The sequence below is a fragment of the Clarias gariepinus genome, chromosome 11, assembly GCF_024256425.1.
Source record: "Clarias gariepinus isolate MV-2021 ecotype Netherlands chromosome 11, CGAR_prim_01v2, whole genome shotgun sequence".
Taxonomy (NCBI): Eukaryota; Metazoa; Chordata; class Actinopteri; order Siluriformes; family Clariidae; genus Clarias; species Clarias gariepinus.
The window spans coordinates 1,850,832-1,875,000 of NC_071110.1; the positions used below are offsets into that span (position 1 = coordinate 1,850,832).

The window sequence follows — 24,169 nt, forward strand, 5'->3', positions numbered from 1 at the left end:
CCTGCGCTGGTCTTTTACATTATAATCACTTCAACTGGTGACCAGAATGTTTGGTTAAACATTGCTCATTTCTGTCTCTCTCTCTCTGTCTCTCTGTCTCTCTCTCTCTGTCTCTCTCTCTCTCTCTTCTCCCCTGGTGGTTAAAGCCACCGAGCTGGAGCTATGTGCTGACTCAGCGTCAGAGACGCTCACCGCTGTTTGTTCAGGGCCGCTAATGGAGGCCTGCGCTAACGTGATTGTGCTCATCCAGTGGAAAAGCATTTCACACTATCTGATATCACACCGATTACACGGCAGCGCTCTGGTTAATGAATTACTCTGAGTGACCGTCCTTAAACACAGCAGTGAGAAGGAGAACCGCAGCGACTGCACGAGACGTTGCATGGTTTTTATTCCTGCTCCATAATTTCTAATAGAATATTCTGGTTTATGAGAAGAACCTGGCACCGGCCGTGTGTGCGGGAGAAAACTGTGTGTGTTGGAAGCGTCTGTGCTGACCGAGGTAATACTTCACAGAATGGATAAATATTAAATTTGTGTCGCTGAATTGTCAGGAAAAGAGAAAGCAGAGAGGAAGAAAAACATCCAGGGATCATCAAGTTTAGTGTCAAATGTTTTTATACCAAAATGCACGTTTTTTACAGCATGTTCACACCGGTGTGTGTTTTAGGGGTTTAGAATGCAACATGATGCATAAACCCGTGTAATCACTGATATGCTGAACTTGTCCATAAGGTGATTCTTTAATGTCAGCGTTTTGTAACAGCTGAAGAGATACAGAGGAGTTTACACTTATTTTATAACATAAATCTGAATTTTTACCATTATCTTCTCGCTTTTCAATACACTTTGTTACAAAAAACGTCTGAGCCGCGAGCCACGGATGCACCGCTGTCTTCGGTTCTGCATCAGAAGTGAATCTTCATCCTCTTCATCCAAAGTTCTACTTTTAGGGGACTTAACAGGTGAAAGTCTGACGAAGTGAGATCAGAACTGTGGTGAGGACGCTGTAACATCTCAGAGTGTCGACAGTGTGTGCAGAAGTTTCTGGACGTGTATAGTCACATGAGATCACAAAGCCTTGAAGTATCAGTCCTCGGTGTTTAATCTGAAGTTTAGTCTTCAATAAGAGTCTCACTGTAACGAGCACTCTCGAACCTTTTTCCTGATGATGTTCCAATACTTTTGGCCCTCGGGAATCCTATAAGCTGAAAGTGTTAATGAATTTTCCTGCTGATGATTAACTTTTTCTTGAGGATGTTTTCGTTCCGTACTCTGTCCTTCACTCACAGGCTTGTAGTGATGAATCTGTGGCGCCTCACCTTCAATGATTCTCTTTAAGAAACTTTCACCTTCCTTAGAGTATCGCTCAGACGTTAGTTTGCAGATATACAACCACTTCTGTTTATGCTTTTCCGTGAGTGGTTTCAGCACCAGGTTACGAACATCTTAAACATAAGAAATCAATGCACGCTGCTATTTTTTCATGTTTTCAAGTAAGGCGTCCATTTTTGCTTGCACCACAGCTTTAATATGATCAGAGTGCGGATAATTTTTAATTCACCTCGTAGCTGCTATAATTTAAGTGAAAACAGGAACTGATGCTTTACATCATTAAATGTAATTACATATACAGAAAATATGTAATAATGATTCTCCTAATAAATAATAAAAGAAAGTGGAGCGATCCAGGTTTTTGAACAACTCGACTCATTGTGTGGATGGATTGTGACTCGTGCTCTCGACCCAGTCGTGTGTTAAAGTGTTATGAGGAATTCGCTTTTAACCACAATCTGTTTTTTGCTGCTTCATTCCTCCGGTCCCGTTTTCTAACAGACTTTTCTTTCTTTTCTGTGGTCTCTCTTTTTGGGTCTTGTGACTTTCCTTGGGTCACTTGGGATTTTTTATTTTTTGAAGTATAAACATCTCCTCTATCAGGAGAAGAACAGGCAGAATAGAGACATTAGAGTTCAGCTCAGTCAAGCTATGAGAGATGAGCTGCGATGGTGGAGTATTTATAGTGTAATAAACACGTACTGTGTGCGCCTACTGTATGAGCGACTCTCAGTATAACACTTTAGAATCATTCGTTTAGAAAAATAGTAAAAAACTAAACAAAAAATGGACTCATCACGGGATCTAATTGGGATCTCCCTGTGCAGGATCTAATTGTGTGTGCACAATTTATTATAATGAACAAACCAACCACAAAAATGTGCATTAAACTGTGCACACAGCCTCGTCAAACATACACAGAGTACTTCAACATGGGAAGGAATTGTGACTCATGCACTCAAATTACAGCCTCACTATATACGTGTGCTTATCTTCTGCTAACAAACTGACCCATAATTTGATGAACACGCAATAACATTTCTTATGTATATAACACGTGACCTTGATGCGTCTCTGTGCTCGCTCTGCGACTTCCTGAATTAATCTTCAAATTCTGTATCTTTTTTTTTTTTACCTATTTTTATTTTCCCTGATTTTCTATCTGAAAAAAATATTAATCTATCAACATTTTTAAATTAACAGCAGAATTCATACTCAAGTAAAAGTTTAACTATGAAAATGTAATAATTAATTAATGTAAAAACTGGTATTCTGAGATTAAACTAATTAAACACATTGCCTGACCAAAGAATAACTGGAACACTGGAAGATTTCATTCAGTCACCTTTAGCTTTGATTACACACACATGGTGGTGTCCAGTTCATGTGTGAAAATGATTCCTCATACTTCCAGAGACACTCCGTCACACTCTAAATCCTGGAATATTCCCCATGCCATCAGGGAAGAGAAACTCATAGATGTGATCCTCTGGTGATTCAGTACATTCAGGTGGTCAGCTGACTTCATTTTATTGCCCCATAACGTTACTGAGTCTAGACCTGAGCAACTGATCAACCCCAGATCATAACACTGTCTCCAGAGGCTTGTACAGTGGATTGCTGCTTGCTGCGAGCCTATAGAAGTGGGATGCAGAGGTTTTGCCGCTCGCTCCCTGTGCAAGATCTTCACCAGGCTTGGCATCATGGGAGCTGCAAAAAGGAGAGCCATCAATTCCATTACAGAAGCCTCAAAGTGGGCCAGTGCTGCTGGGACACAAGCCGGGGCTTGATCAACCCCGTCTGGGTCACCTGAGAGAGGGTGTCTGATGCTGTGAGAGCCGAACGATCTCAGCCCAATGATCCCAGGAATATCACTGATGATGTGTCCCAGAGCATCCAAAAATGTACAGTGTTTACGCACACAGAGTAATAAAGACATTTTAAATTTACATTTACAGACATTTAGAGTAAAACAATTTCTGGATTTAAATTGTAAAAAAGTTTATTCCTAATAAACAAACCAGACATGTCAATAACAAGGGAAAAAATCTCTCAAACAAAAGAAGCATTGATAGGAACATGTTTCAAAGGGGAACCTATGCTTCTCTGGGTGATACCAGATAGTATGACCAACGCTTTCTACTGTATAACTGTGTGCTCTGGGGTCGAAAGTAACTGTTTAACAGGAAATGTGTTTTAGTGGATATAAAGCCCAGTTTGTTCAGGTTGCCAATTTTTTACTGTTGGAGATTCAAGTAAAAACTGTTTGTGGCTATTTATGTCCTTAAACTATTTGAGCGGTTGAAGTCACGAGCCATGTGCAATAGTGAAAGTTCAATCAATTTCAATCCAAACCATCTTCATGGTTATCAAGTGGACCATCCTTACACATCTTTAAGCAGAACATATGGGGCCATCCTCAGCAGTAGTTAGTTGTCACCATGTGGTCACCAAGGGGTCAGGGTCTCTGGTAACTCAAGGATTGCCATGTGAAGCTTGAGAGAGAGAGAGAGAGAGAGAGAGAGATCAGCAGGATTCAAATTTGCAACCTGTTTTTTAATAAGACGAATGCTTTTTGGATTGCATTATTTAGGGGCCGTGTAATGCCATGTAAGTTCTGTTTATGTCTCTTTACATGATCATATGAGCTGAGATATGATGCAATATTTAATCTTCTGGTGTCTGCTGTGTTTTGGGGCCCTGGAGAAGTTTTGAAATGCCCAGAATTTGTGCATTTTTTAGTTGCTTATATGATGTAAGTTGATTTAATTTTGCTGTTACCCGAAAAAAATGCAAGTTTCCCCTTCCTGTGTGGCAGCCGAGCCCAAAGGGTTTTAATAAACAAAAGGTTTATGAATGATGCAGAGCCGTTTTAATGTCATTGGACATACTGATTTATATATTTCAGTCCAAATACCTTGATTTCAATTAAAAATCTACTGAACAGCTCAACTCCCGCTATCCGTTATTACCCAGATGAGGATGGGTTCCCTGTTGAGTCTGGTTCCTCTTAAGGTTCCTTCCTATTACCATCTCAGGGATGTTTCCACCAGCATGGTTCTTTAATAAAACAGGCACAATTTATAATTCGAAAAAATTAGGATTGTGCACTGATTATGCAATACTAACTGGAACTGAGCTACAGAGAAAAAGTGAACGAGTTCAGATCATGTAGTGACAAGTTTGCATTCCTGATGATAAGGAAGCGATTTAATATTCTCATAGTTAGTGAAAAAGCTGTCCCTCCTTATATTTGTAGAGACTTGCCAATGACCGACATTCTTTACTCACACCTGCAACGACACATGGATGTGTGTTTTTTCCCACTGAGTCACACTGTCTCAGACTTGGCTGGAAATACCCACGCTATCAATCAGCCTCATCACTGCAACGTTTCTATGTTACTTGACATCTGGAACAGAGCGGATTCATAGAAATAGACATTCCTCCTGTCTGTTGCTGTAAAACTGGTTTGGAATCTTTCCCACAACCTCACACAACTACTGGGTATTCTCGGCAATTTGACACATCGCTGTCTGAAACTTTATTCAGTGTATAGTGCACCACCCAGGAAAGCTGATGTAATATAATTAAAAGAATGATGTCAAATGGAAAAAGGTGGACTTGCTTTACCCATGGAAGTAGTAAATTCCCCTAAGGCATTTCGTGTAATCAACATGCAATGAATAAAACATTGCTGTTTTGGTAAAATAATCAACCACAATATTGTGTGATGACAGTTTTATATCACACAATACACAGTTACTGTTTACACTCCAAAGGTGTTTGATTACACTTTTACCGCTGCAGTTTGCCAAGGACTTTAAATCTGTATTACTTTAAAAATAGCAGATTATTAAAAACTGAATATTTTGAAATGTACCAAGTTATTTCCTGTTGTCACTTGCTTACAGCAACTACAAACTTTACTTCACCCCAGAATTATGCAATAAAAAGAAAACAGTAAGCGGCACTTCTGCACACAGAAACACCTTGTTGATGGGGAGATCAGTAGGGAATGGCCAGACTGGGAGTACTTCAAATAACCACTCAGTACAATTGTGGAGAGCAGAAAGAACATCTCACCATGCACAACACATCAAATCTTGAGGAGAATGGCTAAAATAGCAGAAGATCAAACAGGAATCTAAGGCTAAATTGAGGCCAAACTTGACAGTTGAAGACTAGAAAACGTAGCCCTGTTTGATGAATCTTGATTTCTGCCAAGCCACACAGATGATAGGGTCAGAATTTGGTGCTAACAGAATGATTAAACCCAACCTGTTTTGTGTGAACAATCCAGGCTGGTGGGGGTGGAGTAATGATGTGGGGAATGTTTACCCAGCATACCTGGCCCATTAATATCAATCAATCAATCATCGCTTGAATCATGGCCACAGACTGTTTCCATATTAAACATGTGCATCCCTTTATGACCACAGTTTTACGCATATCTACTTCCAGCATGCATTACATCACAAAACAAGCATGGGCACACACTGGTTTCATAAACATCAGTGTTCTTTAATGGCTTTTCCAATCATGGGATCTGACTCCAGTGGAACACCTTTGGGATGTGGTAAAGATGTGTGTAACATAAAAGTGCACTAAGGAATCTATCGAGACTGCAGCAATGTCAGCATGGACCAGAATTTCAAAGCAATACTTTTGAAAGCAAAAGGAATACCCTACCCAGTATTAGTTTAGTGTTCATAGTTGCAAAAGAATATATGGTGTAACGGCTAAACTCTAAAGTGGAGTTCACGTCGGTGTTTATGTGGTCTGACGAGTGAATGCAGTGTATGGTTTGGGACAATGTGTGTAATTTTAGAAAGGCAATTCAGTGTGTGTTTGCTTTGTGCAAAAAAAACCCAAAAGACCAAAAGAATTACAGAAATGGGTTGCCATGGTGAGTCTCTGATATGAAAGAGCAGTATAGGGCTCGTATAACCTTCTCTGCTTTCAACCAACGAATAAACTTGCACGTCTGGGATGGAAAAGTGAGACAACTGTAAATGAATAGGCTACTGCTATTGTTATTCGACTAGAATAAAGGTGAACACTTAGCAGGTTTTCTCACAGGTGAGAAAGCAGCATGAGCATTTAGAAGGACGCTTCACTTGAATGGTTTTCTTTGTTCTTGGTGTTTTTAGGACCGCAGCATCAGACGCTCAGCTCAGGGTAGATTACATGGTACTACCGGTAGCGTAGTGATAAAATGACCCACCCTGTTCCCTTTGTAGCCCACACATACTGTATGAGTCCATATGTGAATATATTTTTACAATGCAATATTAGGTGTCAGTCATATAAAGAAACTCTTGTTGTATATATAATGTATAGATATACAATATTATTATGGTATAAACCTCTGGTGATGTGTGCATTATGTAGTGGAGCAATGTATTTGACTAAAAGCACCAAGTTTCTCCCCTGACTCTTTCCATATCATAGTCAGGGAACCAGCCCCAGCAAATTGGGAAAGGTTGCATAAGGAAGGTTCGTTTCCCAGTCACAAGGTTCTGGTTGACTAGGAAATGAACCTGGGTCGCAGTAAAAGTGCTGAATGCTAGCCACTTATCCATCTAATGCCCAGGTTATTAGGAAATTTACATTAACATTTATGCATTTAAGGAATGCTCTTATCCAGAGTGACTGGTAAACAACTGTAAACACCTCAGTCGGAACAGTCTGACCCGATCAGGCTTGACTGGAATGAATTTTTTCATGGTAATGAGAAGGGTGGGGTAAACCACTGATAATCTATTCAATAGAAAAATATTACGGATTGTAAACAATTGATCTGATAGTTGAAATACAGTAAATATATTCTTACTGCGCATGTTTGCCCCATGTGCGGGTAGATTTAGGTGATGTAAGGAGTTTCCAGGAAGAGAATTTTTGTGTAAACGTACCTCTTATCTGATCAGGGTCCATGTAAACAGTTAAGCTGGAATCTCTAAATATTTTCCATGTAAACGTACTGTAGCTCGTGTATTGAATTAAAAGCACTTTAAATTGTCAAAATTTTGTTGTCATCAAGTTAATCAGTCACAAACATATACGTTTACAGTTTTCTATGTATGTTTTTTTTTCTACAATCTTTTTTAAAAACCTTGTGTTTTTCTTTCTTTTCCTTTTTTAGCAAGGTGTTATTGGTAATTCTTCATTCTCTGTCCCTAACTGATGAACTAGCCTGAGGAAATAAATGTTTGCTGACAAAACACTTCTATATGCATGTCTACTAAGTGCTGTAATGGTAATATAGTATGTGTAAAAAAAATATTATTTATCTTTAAAGCAGATTTATTTTGATGTTATATTCTTAAGATCACAAGTCCTTCCTTAATGCTGTACATCTACACACCTGAGAAGGAACTTTTCTTTCGATGCTCACTCCAGCACACAACATGTTGGCACACTTACAGTATAACCTGTATACGAGTGCGTCTGTTCTATTCTGTCCCGCGTTGTAGATAATCTGTAGTCTGTGCACATAGTTCCAAAACCTTTGCACACTTGTATTCTTGTTGAGGTTGTTAACTTTTTGCTGTGATATTGTACTTTGTCTCATATGTCGTATTGTCTCTTGTCTGCTTCTGTAACATTAAAATGTTTTCTTATCTTATCTTAGAAAAGTAAATGTAAACAGAGTAATAAATGTTCAGATACAGACAGATTTTACACAGGTCAAGTCAAGTAGGCTTTTATTGTCCTTTCAACTATACACAGTCCAGTACACAGTGAAGAGAAACAATGTTTCTCCATTATCAAGGTGCTACAACATTAAAAGTGCTGAACTGAAGTAGTGCAAATGAATGTCCATGAGGTGGTAAATGCGGTAAACATTTCTTGTTGTCATAGCGGCAAAAAAACAGTCATTGTGGAAATAGCAAGAGTAAAATATTGTGCCAAAAATACAGTTGTGCAGGTTGGTGTGCAAAATTGCTAAATGGTGTTCATCTAAGTGTGTGTGTGTGTGTGTGTGTGTGTGTGAGAGAGAGCTTATCAGTCCAGTCCCTTTTTATTGAGGAGTTGGATGGCTTGTGGGGAAAAAGCTGTTACACAGTCTGGATGTGAGGGCCCGAATGCTTCGGTACCATTTTCCAGATGGCAGCAGGGTGAAGAGTGTGTGTGTGTGTATGTGTGAGTGTTTGTGTGAGTGAGGGTTGTGTATGATCAGCCACAATGTTGGTGGACTTGCGGATGCAGCGTGTGGTGTAAATGTCTGTGATAGAGGTAAGAGAGACCCCGATGATCTGCTGGGCTGTAGGGTCTTGTGGTCTGAGATGGCACAATTCACAAACCAGGCAGTGATGCAGTGATGCAGCCGCTAAGCGTATTCAAAAATACAAAAAAGTTCAGTGGCTTTGCTTGAAATTATTTTTTTAGGTTTACTACTTTTTATATATCATATTCTTGTTCACTGAATCTAATTGTGTATAACTTGTTAAAAAATAATTTAATCATTATCATATAATAATAATAATAATCATATTTTTATTCAGTCAGGTTTGTTAGCACAGATGCTAACTTGTACATCAACGGTTTTTTTGTTTTTCAATTCAAATTCCTTCCTCGCTCAAGCGCGCGCCGCGATCCCTGAGGGAGATAAGCCGCGAGAACGCGCGCACGCGCGCTCAAACATTCCTCACATTCCTCACTCGCAGCGAACTGAAAACCCCGCCCCCCCTCTTGCTCGCTCTCCTGCCGCGCGCGCGGTTAGTTTAGCTATTTATGATCCCCACGCGCGGCTCTTCAGCTCAGACGCCGCAGCGCTCACACACAGAACGGGTCACATCATCCGCGCTCCGCTTCAATAATGTCCACAAACAGGAGATAATACACGCACAGGAACCCGTCCAGAAGTGCTTACACACATTTTGAAACTCAGAAGAGAAGCCCTGACTTGATGTGAGAAGAATATTTAAGGTAAATTTATTCACAATATTCCCCTCAAGCGAAAGCGCCCGCGAGACTCCGGTGTTCGTCGAAAAGAGGATACTTTTTTTCATTTAATTTTTTTCAAACCTTGATATAACTGAGTAAATATCGCGTTCTGGAATAAATCGTATGACTTCGGACGACATTGTTGTTTTTGAGGCGTTAAGCGACGGATTAATTCCTCTTTTGACCTCAGGAATGCGGCGTGACGATAGTCTGGCATTAACCTGGGTCACGTGACATCGAGAAGCATTTTTATTTCTGTTTTATTTATTTATTTACTTATTTTTCAACAGGTGACAGGTACATTTATCTTGCACTGTTTAGCCTTTGGAATATATTTAAAAGTATGTTCTAATTTTGTAATTAATTTGAACCTTAGAACACGTAATTCAATGTAAAGAATATAATGAAAAATAAATACAGAAAGGTACCTGGAATTTATATATTTACAAATGTATTTGTTTTTATTATTTTCACATTTTTTAAACTAAACTCCTAATATTTTTCTATTTAAAATGTATTTTGAAAGTCACTTTAAATCCAGATTTTACTGTGAGACTAATTGGAGTTAATGATTTGTATTGAAGTTGTGACACCTACAATATTCTGAAAAGTAAACATTTACGACCATACTCAGTATGATACGCAGTAAAATGCTCATACAACTTTTCATTACCTAAAAAAATAAAGGTAGGGTAAAGGATAAAGAGCGTAAGATAGAAGGATTTTACTGCAATAGGTAAAAAATTGTACTGAGAGAAGTTTTGCAATATACTGTAAATATCATATCGCCCACCTCTCCCAGTGAATTTCTGTGCGATGTATTTGAACTCTACAACTCTTATCTCCTTCATGCTTTTGTTCAGGTCTTTAGTCTGCACTGATCCAAGCAACCCTTCACCTTTATCCCAGACAACATGCGAACGGAGGAGGCGTCGAACACGGTGCTGCACCGACTGATCCAGGAACAGCTGCGTTACGGAAACCCCACGGATGCTCGCACCCTCCTGGCCATCCAGCAGCAGGCCCTACGGAGTGTGGTGAATGGAAGCCCTCGTTCGTCTCCCGACAGTCTCTCCCAGGAAGAACGTCAGGAACCGCAGGGCCAAGAGCACCACGTGGACTTCCAGCACTCTGAAATCTATCTTCCCTACCACCAAGAGCAGCTCCCGACGTACGAGCAGGCCAAGGCAAATGCACAGCTCGTGGCCTCATCTCAGTGGTGCCAGGACGGACAGATCTACCCAGATGAAAACCTGAAACCGAGCCACGACAGGTCACTCAGCGAGCGTCTCACGCAGCTCTCGCTTTTACGCAAGGACGTTAACATGGAGTCGCTCTCTGCAAGCTCTTCGTCTAGCTACCCGCAGATAGCAGGCTATCAAGTTAGACAGCATCACTTGGGATTTCAGCCTCACACCTCTATGTCTGATCACACTCATGAGTTTGAGACGTTCTACCAGAAACCTCCACCACCGTTTCATTCCCAACACATCAGGTAGAAACCACCGATTACATCACCGTACCTACTGTAGGCACTGCAGATTGTTGTTGTTTTTTAAATCTGTTTTCATAAAAATCTGATTTTCTTTTATTTTTAGACTCATCCCTACTGTACCTTCACCTGAAGTACGGCATGTATTATGCAGCGCGCCCCCTGCTGGCAGGGAGGTCTCCCAACAAATGGAGCTGCTCATGAAGGAGAACGAGAGACTAAAGCAGGAGCTGGAGGGCCATGCAGAAAAGGCTCTCAGGATTCAGAAGGTAAAATAATTTCTCCATGTGTTTTTTAAAATAAAAAAATAATTGTAATGTGTATTTTTTGACATGGATACATAAAAGGAGCCACCCTGTTTTCAGCACTACTTGTTTTACCTATTAGGTTCTTTGACTTAGTAGACAAATGTACGCAATGTTACGTTAATCTCATTGTTCAGTTATGAAGAGGACATACCGAGCATTCTGTGATGGGCATGACCTGATGGGTGTAGGGTGTAAATATTTTTGTAAGCGTTTAGATGTCTCTGAGACATTTTGAGGGTAGCATAACATCATTCGTATTCTCCAGGAGCTTATTTACCTAAAAAAAAATTTTTTTTAAATGCCTTGACATAATTGAGTGTTTAACATTAGCGATGATGTCACCTGGTCTATCGCTCCAGCTGGGCTGTCTTGTCAGGTGACCGATTCATTCTACAGCTGTGTATTTAACTTTAGCTTAGCTTAAAGTGTCCATAAACCTTGCGTCAACATAGCTTAGCATTCTCTCACTCCAGTGGAATGATAATTGCTGGGGAGAAAGAGAGAGAGAGAGAGCACCGCCTTGTGTAAACTCACCTGGGCTGAATAACACCTCATTGTTGCCATATGAGGCCAATGAGGTGTGTGTTTGTGTGTGTGCATGCATGTGTGTGGAGACTTAAGACAGGAATGTTTCACTCAATGCCAGCGACTAGAGTTACACAAAGTACAATTACACGCCACAATTCTGCACATACATAATCAGGCATTATAGGTCAGGAGGCGGGGCTAGGTGGGAGTCACATGGTTTTAGTCATGTGCTAATAATTATCACACCATAACTGGTTAAAAGTATTGTCATGGATTTGTCTGCATTACTTTATATGGTAGAATTTTTTTTTTCATGGAATAAAATTCTACTTTTTGCTTGATTTATTTTACAGAGGTTAGTGCATGTCTAACATATTACAAATTCTCTCTCACAGCTGGAACAGGAAATCCAAAGGATCTCTGAAGCCTACGAAACGCTGATGCAGGGCTGCACGAAGAGAGAAACACTGGAGCAGGAGCTCAGAAACAAGCTGATGGCTGAAATTAAGAGGCTTCAGGAAGTCAACATGGAGCTGAGAGGTAAATACATACACACTCCTGCAATCATATCTCATTTTATCTGATTAGTACAAATGTTCATGTGTTTGTTTTTTAAATTTTTTTACAGACAGTCTGGAAAGCAGCAATGTTCAAGCAGCGAAAGACGTGAAGGCTGCGGAACAAAACGAGCAGGCCATCGCAAAACTCCGCCTGCAGAGTGAGTAATGTTATGAAGTCGTATCGTTAAAGCAGTTGAGTGTTTATCATGGCTGTTAAAAATTGCAAGTACCTGTAAATATTTAGTGGAAGAAGTCACCTTTAACCTTTTGTATCTTTTGAGACTATTACTATAACCCCAGGTTATAAAAGTTGCATGTCTGTTAACTCACTGAACCTCAAACGGGAAGCGAGTTCGTAGTCTTTCAGCTCAGGAATTTGCTTTACTGACACCACACATGACCTTTGTCCTGAAAGTAGACCGATCACTGTTCATCACAATATCTTCTTATTTTTTCTCTTTTTTTACGGTGGGAAAAAGTAGAAGGAATGTAAAACTTTAAGAATGTGTGTGTCACAAGGAGGGTGGCTGCTTTTCCTTTTTCCCCCTTTCACATTCCTTGGCTTCTTGCGTAAAAACAACATGGTCCGTATTTCGCAACGGAATTCCTAGGATGTGAGCAGGAAGTTCTAACGCAAACATGGCAGGCTTGATTTTAGTAATCTCGGCAATGACAGCAGGCTTAGCCCTGTAAACACTGAGTCTTATAAACACAAACTATTTATATTAGCTTGACTGTAGTTACTGGGTTATTAATTTATCATAGTTACTAAATAATCCTATTCAGTTGAATAACTAAATACGCCAGGTATTTGTTGTGTTTATTAGGGTTAATTGGAAAACAAAAACATTTAAAGCAAAGTTCAGAAATGAGGGCAAAACACAGATAAACTACTACTACTACTAGTACTTATTCTTTAATAACTGACTGCTCTGTTGATGATGTATACTCAGTCTCTCTCTCTCTCTCTTGTTGTATTTCTTAGACGAGGAGCAGAAGTTGCAGTGTGCGCGACTGGAGCGCGAGATGCAGATCCTGCGTGAGGAGACGAGCTCTGCGCAGGAACGCAGCCGGCAGCTGCAAGCCGAACTGCACAGGAAAAATGCGTATGTGGAGCAAGTGGAGCGTCTGCAGGGGGCGCTGGCTCAGTTACAAGCCACCTGTGAGAAGAGGGAGGGGCTGGAGCTTCGACTGAGGACACGACTCGAGGTGGAGCTGCGCACGCTCAGGAACCAACAGGTGCGCACGTGAATACAAACACACACGCAATAAAAATCTCATATTGTGATTAGTATGATTTTTTTTATTGTTGTTGATTTTAATGATAAGCCCTACTCTAATCACAACATTTCTTTAATTCAACTCAAACAGAGGCAGACGCAAACGTCTCCAGCGATCTCATCCGCGTCCTCGGCGAACGTGAGCTCCCTGCTGGAGCGTCTAAGAGAACGAGAGGAGCGGATTCTCACCCTGGAGGCCGACGTGACGCGCTGGGAGCAGAAATATCTGGAGGAGAAAACCATGATGGAGTTCGCCATGGACACGGCGGCCACCGCGGCAGCGCAGAGGTAAAGGCTGTCACTCACGCCTGGTAGTATAAACGTATAGACGTGCGTTTGAATCTGCGATTATTTACCTCACGTGTCTTTTTTTTTTTTTTTCCCTTTTCACAGAGACACCACCATCATCAACAACCGCTCACCTTGTCATTCATGTAAAACCAGCTACAGTGAGGATCTGCCTGCTGCTCAGACACAGGACCAGGATGTAGAGAACAGGTACGAGATCATATACACTGTATTTTATTCAAATCCAACATGCTTGTGTATAGACTTAACCAGATTGAATAATCTTTAATCTCAAATGGTGTGTGTGTGTTCAGGATCCGTGCTCTGTACGGGCAGATCATGGAGAAGGATGCGGTGATTAGTGTTCTTCATTACCGGCTCCAGCAGGAACATGATAAAGATGACTCGTGTGAGGAGGTGTCTTCGAGTAGCCCCGCCCACTCTGACTCAAGCTTTTTCTATAATAAAGGTAAGAATGTGATAGTACTAGTGGTAGTTATGCTAACAATGCTAATGCATAGTGACATCATTTATTTCGTTTATTATTGTGTTTTTAAATCCTTCTTTTTTTTTTTTCTCCATTTTTTTAGGAAGGTGTGACACAGATAATCAGACAGGAAAGGCAGAGTCAAGGTTTACCCGTATCTCAGAGCAGCCCTCCAGTAGCTTGGGTCAGTACACTTTAAATCTCACACACACACACACACACACACACACACACACACATACTGTATATGATGATAAGGCAGAATGTAAAAACAGAATGAGTTAGTGATTAGTATGAACTCTGCATGGATCATTGCACAGCAGAGTCACACAGCAGAGTACACATCGACTAGACTCGAGCTGTACTGCAGTGGTTATCGTTTTACAAACTGTGTGTGTGTGTGTGTGTGTGTGTGAGAGAGAGAGAGGGAGAAAAAAGAGCAGCATGTTAGCTTGTGAATGTGAAGAAATATTTACAGTAATCAAGGGAATGTGATATGTTGTGTCTACGTCAGCGTGTAAATATTTACAATGGTACGAGCGCAGAAACACTGCAACAAAAGTATTTTAGCAAGTGAATAAAACCAGCAGAGAGCTAGTATTTCTAATCATGAGATTATATAACAAACGTGAAACAAAAAAAGGTAATAAAGAGAACTATTCACTAAATGGTCCAGTAGTCAAGATATTTATATTTGCTGGAGTGAAAATTACATCTTTAAACTTAACACATGGGATGCAACCTTTAAATATTCACACACGAGCTTTTAGTTAGTCATTTATTAACCAGTCCAGTATTAAGAGCCACAGTTTGAATGGAAAACTCAAACAAAACATTGAGGCTTTGTAAAGGTTTCCCTTTTTTTTTTTTTTTTAAAGAAACTAGTCAAAATCTTCTCAAGAAGTCTGAAGGAGTTTAACCCAACTCACCCTCAGAATTATTTTTAAATGAATCTGGATTACAACCGAATTTTATGAGGCAATTTGTTCTTATATTGTTCAAAGAGAAGATTGTGATCTTGAAACTACACAAACCTCAGTGTGGCATGTTAACGATGTCTTATCTAAAAGTTTTGGTATGTGTTTACAGAAAATATGCTTCCTTGTTCATTTACATGATTTTTTATTATTTTTCTTTTACAGAAAGCAGCAGGCAGAAGACTGTGAATCTGTTCAAAGGTCTGGACAACGTGGAAGCCGAGGCAGTGGAAATCTTCATCTGAACGCCGCCAGAGACTCCGAGGTGTCCAAAAGATCCGAACCGAAGCGTTCCTGTCGCTCGTTGAACCGAGCTCTCTCTGAGCTCAAGCAGGTTTTTGAAGGGGAAATAAAACTTTTGGGACGTTTGTGAACGTAAACCTTTTGAGGAACGACTGAAGAGCTGATGCACACAGAGAGACCGGGATTAAGAAATCAACCGGAGAATGTAATGTGTCATTTTTAATGAATCGCGAATCTGGATTCAGTTGCGTGGCACTTCTGCGTAAATATTTGCGAGCGGTTATTGACTCGTTTCGTTCATGCTTTACATGTTGCCACAAATCGTAAAGCCTCAGGCTTCATGAAGGCCCCGCCCTTTAAAGGATTAAGAATTTGTAATTTATACAAAGTGTATTGTGAAATGTTAAACCTGCAATGTATTTAAGAATGTTATCTGGGAATGTTTTTTACATCTCTGGAGTTTTTTTTTTCTCTCTCTCTTTTTTTTCCTTTTTAAATGAAGGTCACACGCTCTCATCGCTGATCTCACCACATTATTATTCTGTTGAATTTCTTCTGGAGGCTGAACCTGTTGTGGTTTTTAACAGCTCCACCTTCACTGTGCATTCTTTTCATTTTCTTTCTCTCAGCCTCCCTGAAGCTGGAAACAAAACACCACAGGCCTGGTGGTTTTAAGATTTAGGAATTTTATTTTCCTCCCCTTTTTCATTGTACAATGCATCTGCTGGTCAGTGTGTCGTACACACAGTCACGCCAAGCTGAGCTTACTTACGTATATTTTGTTTACCGTCCTGTAACATATGATGTAAGATTAATATATTTGCTATTTTATATTAAGGGATCTGCTCATTCCAACTCTCATAAAGATGTGAACGTTCGGGAACATTTCACACACACATGTAAATATAAATAAAAGTCTTAATATATTAGAGTGTCTCTTAAAAATGCTTGAGTGTTTCTTTCATATCCGCACTGAATGAAATGTAATGAATGAGTGTGAATACTTTGTCATATATCTGGCTGACGCTGACTGAAACCTGTTCGTGACTGATGATGAGTAATTCGAACTGTAGTGGGTGCAAGCAACATTCCAGCGTCAGGTTATTAAGCACAACACGGCTCCACCCGTATCCAATACCGAACACGTCATGAGAGCCGCACTGATGTTCATATTGACTAATAGTCACACCATATTTCACTATATTTTACTACACTATACCATATTACATCACATTCCACTATACTGTAATATTAGATAAATATATATATATATATATATATATATATATATATACTATACTACACCACACTATACTATACTATACTGTACTATACCATAGATAGATAGATAGATAGATAGATAGATGGATTTAGGCAAATAGAGTACTTTAATTTCAACACAAAAGGGAAAAGACTATACTAGACCTTACAATACTGTACTGCACTATGCCACACTAAACTATACCACATTATCCTATTCTATTATCTACTGCACTGTACGGTACTATAGCATAAACTCAGCGGCAGTAACGTGCTGGATGAATTTGGTGGAGAATGGTAAGGGTCAGCCTCTGTGTTTTCTTGGGGCCAAAAATGTGACTTTCTCAGATTTTCACCAAAATCACACCATGCAATTGGAAGGTGAAGACATCTTTGGATATTCAAGATTCAAGATTCAAATAACTTTATTAATCCCAGAGGGAAATTGCTTATGCTCGGTTACAGGTGCTCACAGTTGTTAACTAAGAAAGGTAATAAAGAATAAAGGTAATAAATAATAATAATAATAATCTTAAAAAAAAAAAAAAAAAGTTCTCAAAACAGTAAGTACCATAATTCAATTCAATTCAATTCAATTCAATTTTATTTGTATAGCGCTTTTAGCAATTTTCATTGCCGCAAAGCAGCTTTACATAGTCAAAAGAATTATTTAGGTTTGTATGAAATGTGAATTTGTATGAATCAAAATGGTCAGTTTGTCCCTGGTGAGCAAGCCGAGGGCGACAGTGGCAAGGAAAAACTCCCTGAGATGGTAAGAGGAAGAAACCTTGAGAGGAACCAGACTCAACAGGGAACCCATCCTCATTTGGGTGAAACAAAAAGCAGTAAATGATCTGCATTTATACAGTGTGTAGGGTGGGAGGCAGTTCAGCTATAATAGCTGATGTTAATTGATGTTAATATGGAGTCCAGGTAGTTATTGAAGACCCAGGTAGACTTGTAAGAAGTTCCAGTCATGAACTATCGAACTGTCAAGTCCCCAGAGAAACAGTTGCCAACACCAGTCAAGGCCAGAACCATTTTCTAGGTAGAGAGAATCATTCCCAGACACCAGACGCATCCCAGAGAGACACACGGGGCATCCATGTGACGAGATCTTCAGCCAGAAGCGGGGCACCAGGATGGGTCAGACAGGTCCGGAGGGCAATAATCTTATGGTACTTACTTACCATAATCTTTGGAATATGATACGACAAAACTAAGTACATAGTTATGGTTGGCTGGACCACCCTAATGTGTAGAGTGAATTTGGTGAACTTCTGAGAAAGTCAAAAATTTCACCCCAAAATGGTAAGGGGTAAGGGGTAAGGGGTAAGTACACCATTGTTGGGTTTGGAGGAAAAAATATTGACATTCTTCGATTCTAACTAAATTCATAGCACAGATTAGTTAAGTCGAAGTGAAAAAATTAGTGCACTTAGTTTCATTCTATAAAGCATCAGAGCAGAAATCTGTGCCTCTGAGTTTCATACTGCAGTATACTGTACTGTACAGTACTATAACATACTATAATATTTCTCAGGTTTGAAATGTGATTAAACAAAACTAGTTGTATTTTCATGATCAACCCGAGCACCTTAATGTATAGGGTGGGTTTACGTAAGATTTGAGAATGTCACTTTTTCAACCCCAAAATGATAAAGGGGTTAGCCTTTAGAGATGCTCTCTAAACTTAATCAAAATCACACTGTTACACTCACACTGTCTGTTAATAAGGCACAGACCACAAGTGACCATTGTGTACAGTATGTTGTGTACTATTATGATATAAAGCTCAGATCTGAACTTTTAATTTCCTTACTACACTGTACTGTACTATACTGTACTATACTATACTGTACTATACTGTACTATACTATACTATATATATACTATACAAATATTTGTTACAGAAAACTAATCTACGATGAACTGAGTTACTGTTACTATCCTGAAGTTGATTACTTTTCTATTAGCGCACATCCTCAACTGTATTCCTCTATCAACCATTTGATGAACCCGTTCTGGAGCGTCCCCTGTACATGTACCCATGAAGGAGCTGCTAGTGTAAAAATGCTAATGTATTAGAATGAAAACATTAATACAAATCTGTGACTCTCAGAGCTGCTGTTATAGAAAACAAATTAAATGTCCTCTGATCAATCAGAACCCAGAAATCATCCAATGTGTAGCAAAACGACAGAAAGTTTAAATTACAGGGAAAATGTCCTGTACGTACTGATCTGATCTACAGAGCCGTTAATCCGCTTTCGCAAAAATGTGAGTTTATGTCACAGAGCAGTGGTGGATACTCACACAAAACTAAAGGGTTAAACAAGCTCACCTGTCCTGTGTGGGGACTCTGCTGGGTTTTTGGTTAATATCCTCTGGCACACACTCGCGTGTGAGGCATCAGTGAGGACGTTTAATCTCAGCAAGCAGGACAGAAGTGCTGAAATACACATGTCTTCATTTTATGCATCAGGAGCTTCGTAACATTTGATGCAAAAACTTTAATAGATAAAAGAAAGAATGAAACAAATTATTAATTCGTGTACTGCATTAATTTTTTTAAAAGTAGCATATAAACTTGTTACTGTTTCCAGAGAAGTTTTTGGAATTAAGGAATTATTTTCACCATTCATTAAAAAACAAACAAACAAACAAACAGAAAAAAAAAACAACTTTTTGAGGCCTGAAGCAAATAATATTTGTGGTGTGGAGATTTTAGAAAATCACTAATACAATAAAAACACATTTGTTAGCTTACTTTGAACCTCTTACGGTTCCGCTCAACCGAATGGTAGAGCACATGTTGATTCAAGTGTATCTTATTGAAGATATATCGTTTGAGCTATTTTATACTACAGAATCTAAAAAGATGCCATTGTGTCTTTAAATAGCATGTGTTTACCACTATAAACAATTTTTATATTTTTGGTGTTTTTTATTATTATTATTATTATTATTATTATTAAAGTACTGACACATTTCCCATGAAGTGACATCTCAACCATTTGGAAGAGACTTATACTGAGGTTTGTTAAAAAAAAAAAAAAATTAAAACTTTTTTTAATTGCATTTTAGTGCTGCCAGTTTGCAGCCCCATGATGTGACTCGACTTAAAGGTGTGTAGAAGGTGACGTTCATGACCCTAATCTACATACTGATTGTGTGTGTGTGTGTGTGTGTGTGTGCGTGTGTCCGTGTTTGTTTCACAGTGAAGCAGGTAAACAGCAGTGAGTCAGAGCCAAAGCCACACTGATCATGTGACGGACTGAAGCCGAGCCTGAGGATCGCACACCTGTGAGCTTCTCAACATGAAAACAACCTGGAACCTGATGAACCAGAGTGTGTCAGGTGACATCTGCTCTCTGTAAACCGCTTGAGCTCATTAGCATGAGTTTAATAGATAGATAGACACTTTATTGATCCCAAAAGGAAATTTCCCTTAGTAACTAGGATAGAAACACAAATATGATGTACATGTACAAACAGGAAGAGAAGTGAAAAAGAAAATCAGGAAACATGAGAAACCACGGTGGTGTTCGGTTCAGGTCTCACTGATCTGCTTTAACTCCGGAGTTAATCCCCAGAGTACAAAAACTTCACGATTACATCATCATACAAGCATGCGCACGCACTTACACACACTTACACACACACTTACACACACACACACACACACACACACACACACACACACACAAACACATTCATATACAGTGCACCTTAAGAAATAGAATGTCATTCCTTTAGGATGCATTTCTGCATCAGGCTCATCTGTTTTGATCCTCTATGGGGTTCAGGTCAGGTGAGATCGCTGGCCAGTCAAGCACCATAATACCATCAGCAAACCAGTTAGTGGTAGTTTTGTCGCTGTGAGTCCTGCTGGAAAGGGAAATCAGCATCTCCATAAAGTGCTCTAAAACATCCTGGTAGACGCCGTGTTGACTTCGGATATTGTAGACCACAGTGGGGACAACACCAGCAGATGATACGGCACCTCAGATTATCACCAACTATGGAAAGTTCACACTGGACCTTAAGCAACGTGGATCCCGTGCCTCTCCTCTCTTCCTCCAGACCTTGATTTCCAAATGAAATGCAAAATTTACGTTTATCTAAATAAAGGACTTTGGACCACTGAGCAACAGTCTAGTTCTGTTTCTTCCCACCCCAGGTAGGACACTTCTGATGGTGTCTCTAGTTCAGGAGCGACTTGAGATAGACAGTTTCTGAAGACGTCTGTGTGTGGTGGCTCTTGATGCACTGACTCCAGCCTCACTCCACTCCTTGTGAAGATCTCCCAGGTTCAGCACCTTCTGTGTCTTACTGTTTTTAATCATCTTCAAGACAACGGTCAAGTCAGCATTCTTCCCCTTCCACTCTTTCTCTTTCTGTCTGTCTTTCTACTTCCATCAGTCTCTCTCACTCATTCTCTGTAGTGCTTATCCTGCACAGGGTCATGGAGGCCTGGAGCCCAACCCAGGGGATCCGGGGTACGAGGCGGGGTACAGCCTGGACGAGGAGCCAGGACATTCACCATATCTGTCTCATTATCTATCTTCCAGTCTCTATATCTCTATACCTCACTGTCTTTCAATATGTCCTTCTTTCTCCCAGTTTCTCTCAATCTGTCTATCTCTCCTTCTTTCTCTGTCCAGCTGTCTGTCTTTTTATTTGACTCTATTTTCCTGCTTCTATCACGCTCTCATTCTGCCTGGCTTCTTTCTTTCTATTAAGCTACATTTCTCATGTCCCACTTTCTCACTGTCTCCATCTCTCTTTCTCTCTCTTATTCTGCTTATTTATTTGTTTTCCGTGCTTTCATTCGGTCCTTCTCTCATACTTTCACCTTCTCTCGTCCTTTCTCTCATTTCATTTACTCATACTTTCTCTGTCTTCTGTTGTTCCTGTCTCCCTCTCTTTTCCTGCATCTGTCTTTCTTTTATGTGTCTTAATATTGCACTCTCTTTCTTATTGTCTCTTTCTGTTGTGCACTCTCTCTCTCTCTCTCTCTCTTTCTCTCTCTCTCTCTGATGGATTCTTCACGCCTGGCTGTGCAGTACTGATTTGTTGCAGACAGACAGACAGACAGACAGACAGGTGCAGACTGATAGACTGATAGATAAAAAGTTGGATGGAGAAATAGGCAAATAAACAGAAGGACAGCTGGACAAACAGACAGACAGATAGACAGACAGCGGGAAGCTTTGAGGAATCTGGTGAAATAATCCAATCTGAATTCTTATAAAACAAAGAAAATATGCACACACACACACACACACACACACACACACACACACACACACACACACACACACACACAAAAACTATTTAAAGACAAAACACTTAAATTTTTTATGTACTAAAAACCACAGAAGCTTTGTGCAGTAAACACATGCTCTGAATTAAACACACACTGCTTGAACGCCCACAGGGTGTTAAAATCACACAAACACACACACACGCACACACGCACGCGCACACACACACACACACACACACACACACACACACACACACACACACACACACACACACACAGAGTGGTATATAATGAACAGGGGCATCATTGTCAGCACTGGAACAGAAACACCAGTCAGACTCTGCTCAGTGTGTTTGTGTGTGTGTGTGTGTGAGAGAGAGAGAGAGAGAGAGAGAGAGAGAGAGATGACTTCACTGCCACAGGAATGTGTGTTACTAAAATAAAGCCCACGTGGAGGAGACGCCTTAAACACAAACACTAAACCCTCCAGCAGCAGCAACTCAGAAAGACACTCACTTTCCTTTCTATCCATCCATCCATCTGTCTGTCTGTCTGTTTTATCCCCTGTTTATACCATCCATCATCCATCCATCCATCTGTAACACCCTTCCATCCATCCATGCCATTTCTCCATCCATTTATCTTCTTCTTTGTCTTTCGGCTGTTCCATTTCAGGGGTCGCCACAGCGAATCATCTGCCTCCATCTAACCCTATCCTCTGCATCCTCTTCTCTCACATCAACTGACTTCATGTCCTCTCTCACTGCATCCATAAATCTCCTCTTTGGTCTTCCTCTAGACCTCCTGCCTGGCAGTTCCAACCTCAGCATCCTTCTACCGATATATTCACCATCTCTCCTCTGAACATGTCCAAACCACCTCAATCTGGCCTCTCTGACTTTATCTCCAAAACATCTAATATGGGTTGTCCCTTTGATGAACTCATTCTTGATCCTATCCATCTTTGTCACTCCCAAAGAGAACCTCAACATCTTCAGCTCTGCTACCTCCAACTCTGCCTCCTGTCTTTTCTTCATCGCCACTGTCTCTAAGCCGTAGAGCATTGCTGGTCTCACCACTGTCCTGTACATCTTTGCTTTTATTCTCGCTGATAGTCTTTTGTCACATAACACACCTGACACTTTTCTCCACCCATTCCAACCTGCCTGTACCCGCCTCTTCACCTCCTTTCCACACTCTCCGTTGCTCTGGACCGTTGACCCCAAGTACTTAAAATCCTGCACCTTCATTCCTCTGCTTTCCAGAGCATACCTCCACCTCTCCAAATTTTCCTCCACCTGTTCCCTGCTCTCGCTACAGAGCACAATGTCATCTGCAAACATCATAGTCCATGGGGACTCCTGTCTTATCTCATCTGTCATCCTGTCCATCACCAGAGCAAACGAAAAGGGGCTTAGAGCCGATCCTTGATGCAGGCCAATCTCCACTTTAAACTCTTCTGTCACACCTACAGCACATTTTACCACTGTCTTACAGCTCTCATACATATCCATTCTCCATCCATCTATCTGTCTGTTCAATCCATCCACCCATCCATCCATTTTATCCATGTCTGTACCATCCATCCAAAAATTCATCCCTTCATCTTTCTGTTTTGTTTATCCATAATAATATTAAAAACATTCAATTACGTGTCACGTTACAACACAGTAAAACCTTTTTTTCCCCACATATCTCTGTTTGGATGCTGAAGTCACAGCCCAGGGTCAGCCAGGATACAGCGCCCCCTGGAGCAGAGACAGGGTTTAGAGCCTTGCTCAAGGGCCCAACAGTGAAAGCTTGAGTGTGCTGGGGTTTGGACCCCCGACCTTCCAACCAGTAACCCAGTTCACAGCCTAAACCAACTGAGCCACCACTGACCCAACCATCCAACTGTCCAGTGGAACCTCGGATTGCGAGTAACGTAATCGTAAGACGAGCAAAGATTTTTAATAAATTTTGACTTGAAAAACGAGCATTGTCTTGGTTCACGAGTATCATGTATCACGCATGCGCTTCTTGTTTTGACGCCGAGCGTCACATGATCACAACTGAGGCAACGGTTTTTCTCTCTCTTGCACTGTAGAATTGTGAGAAATCGCCTTCCCTGCTGGGTCTTAGTGTGCGTACCTTACTGGTATAATCAACATCCTTGCATGCGTGTACTGTTTACTATAACACTGTGACCA

General features: G+C 40.4%; 1 protein-coding gene across 1 annotated transcript; it reads left to right on the forward strand.

The window, feature by feature from the left end:
* Window positions 1-9,090: 9,090 nt before the first annotated feature.
* amotl2b (angiomotin like 2b) lies at window positions 9,091-16,377 on the forward strand. Its single transcript, XM_053507799.1, has 11 exons — window positions 9,091-9,267; window positions 10,149-10,780; window positions 10,884-11,046; window positions 12,009-12,153; window positions 12,242-12,331; window positions 13,159-13,412; window positions 13,545-13,741; window positions 13,847-13,951; window positions 14,056-14,210; window positions 14,332-14,412; window positions 15,371-16,377. The coding sequence occupies exons 2-11, from the start codon at window positions 10,200-10,202 to the stop codon at window positions 15,448-15,450; spliced, it is 1,851 nt and encodes a 616-aa protein (XP_053363774.1). The 5' UTR covers window positions 9,091-9,267; window positions 10,149-10,199; the 3' UTR covers window positions 15,451-16,377.
* The last annotated feature ends 7,792 nt before the right edge of the window (window positions 16,378-24,169 follow it).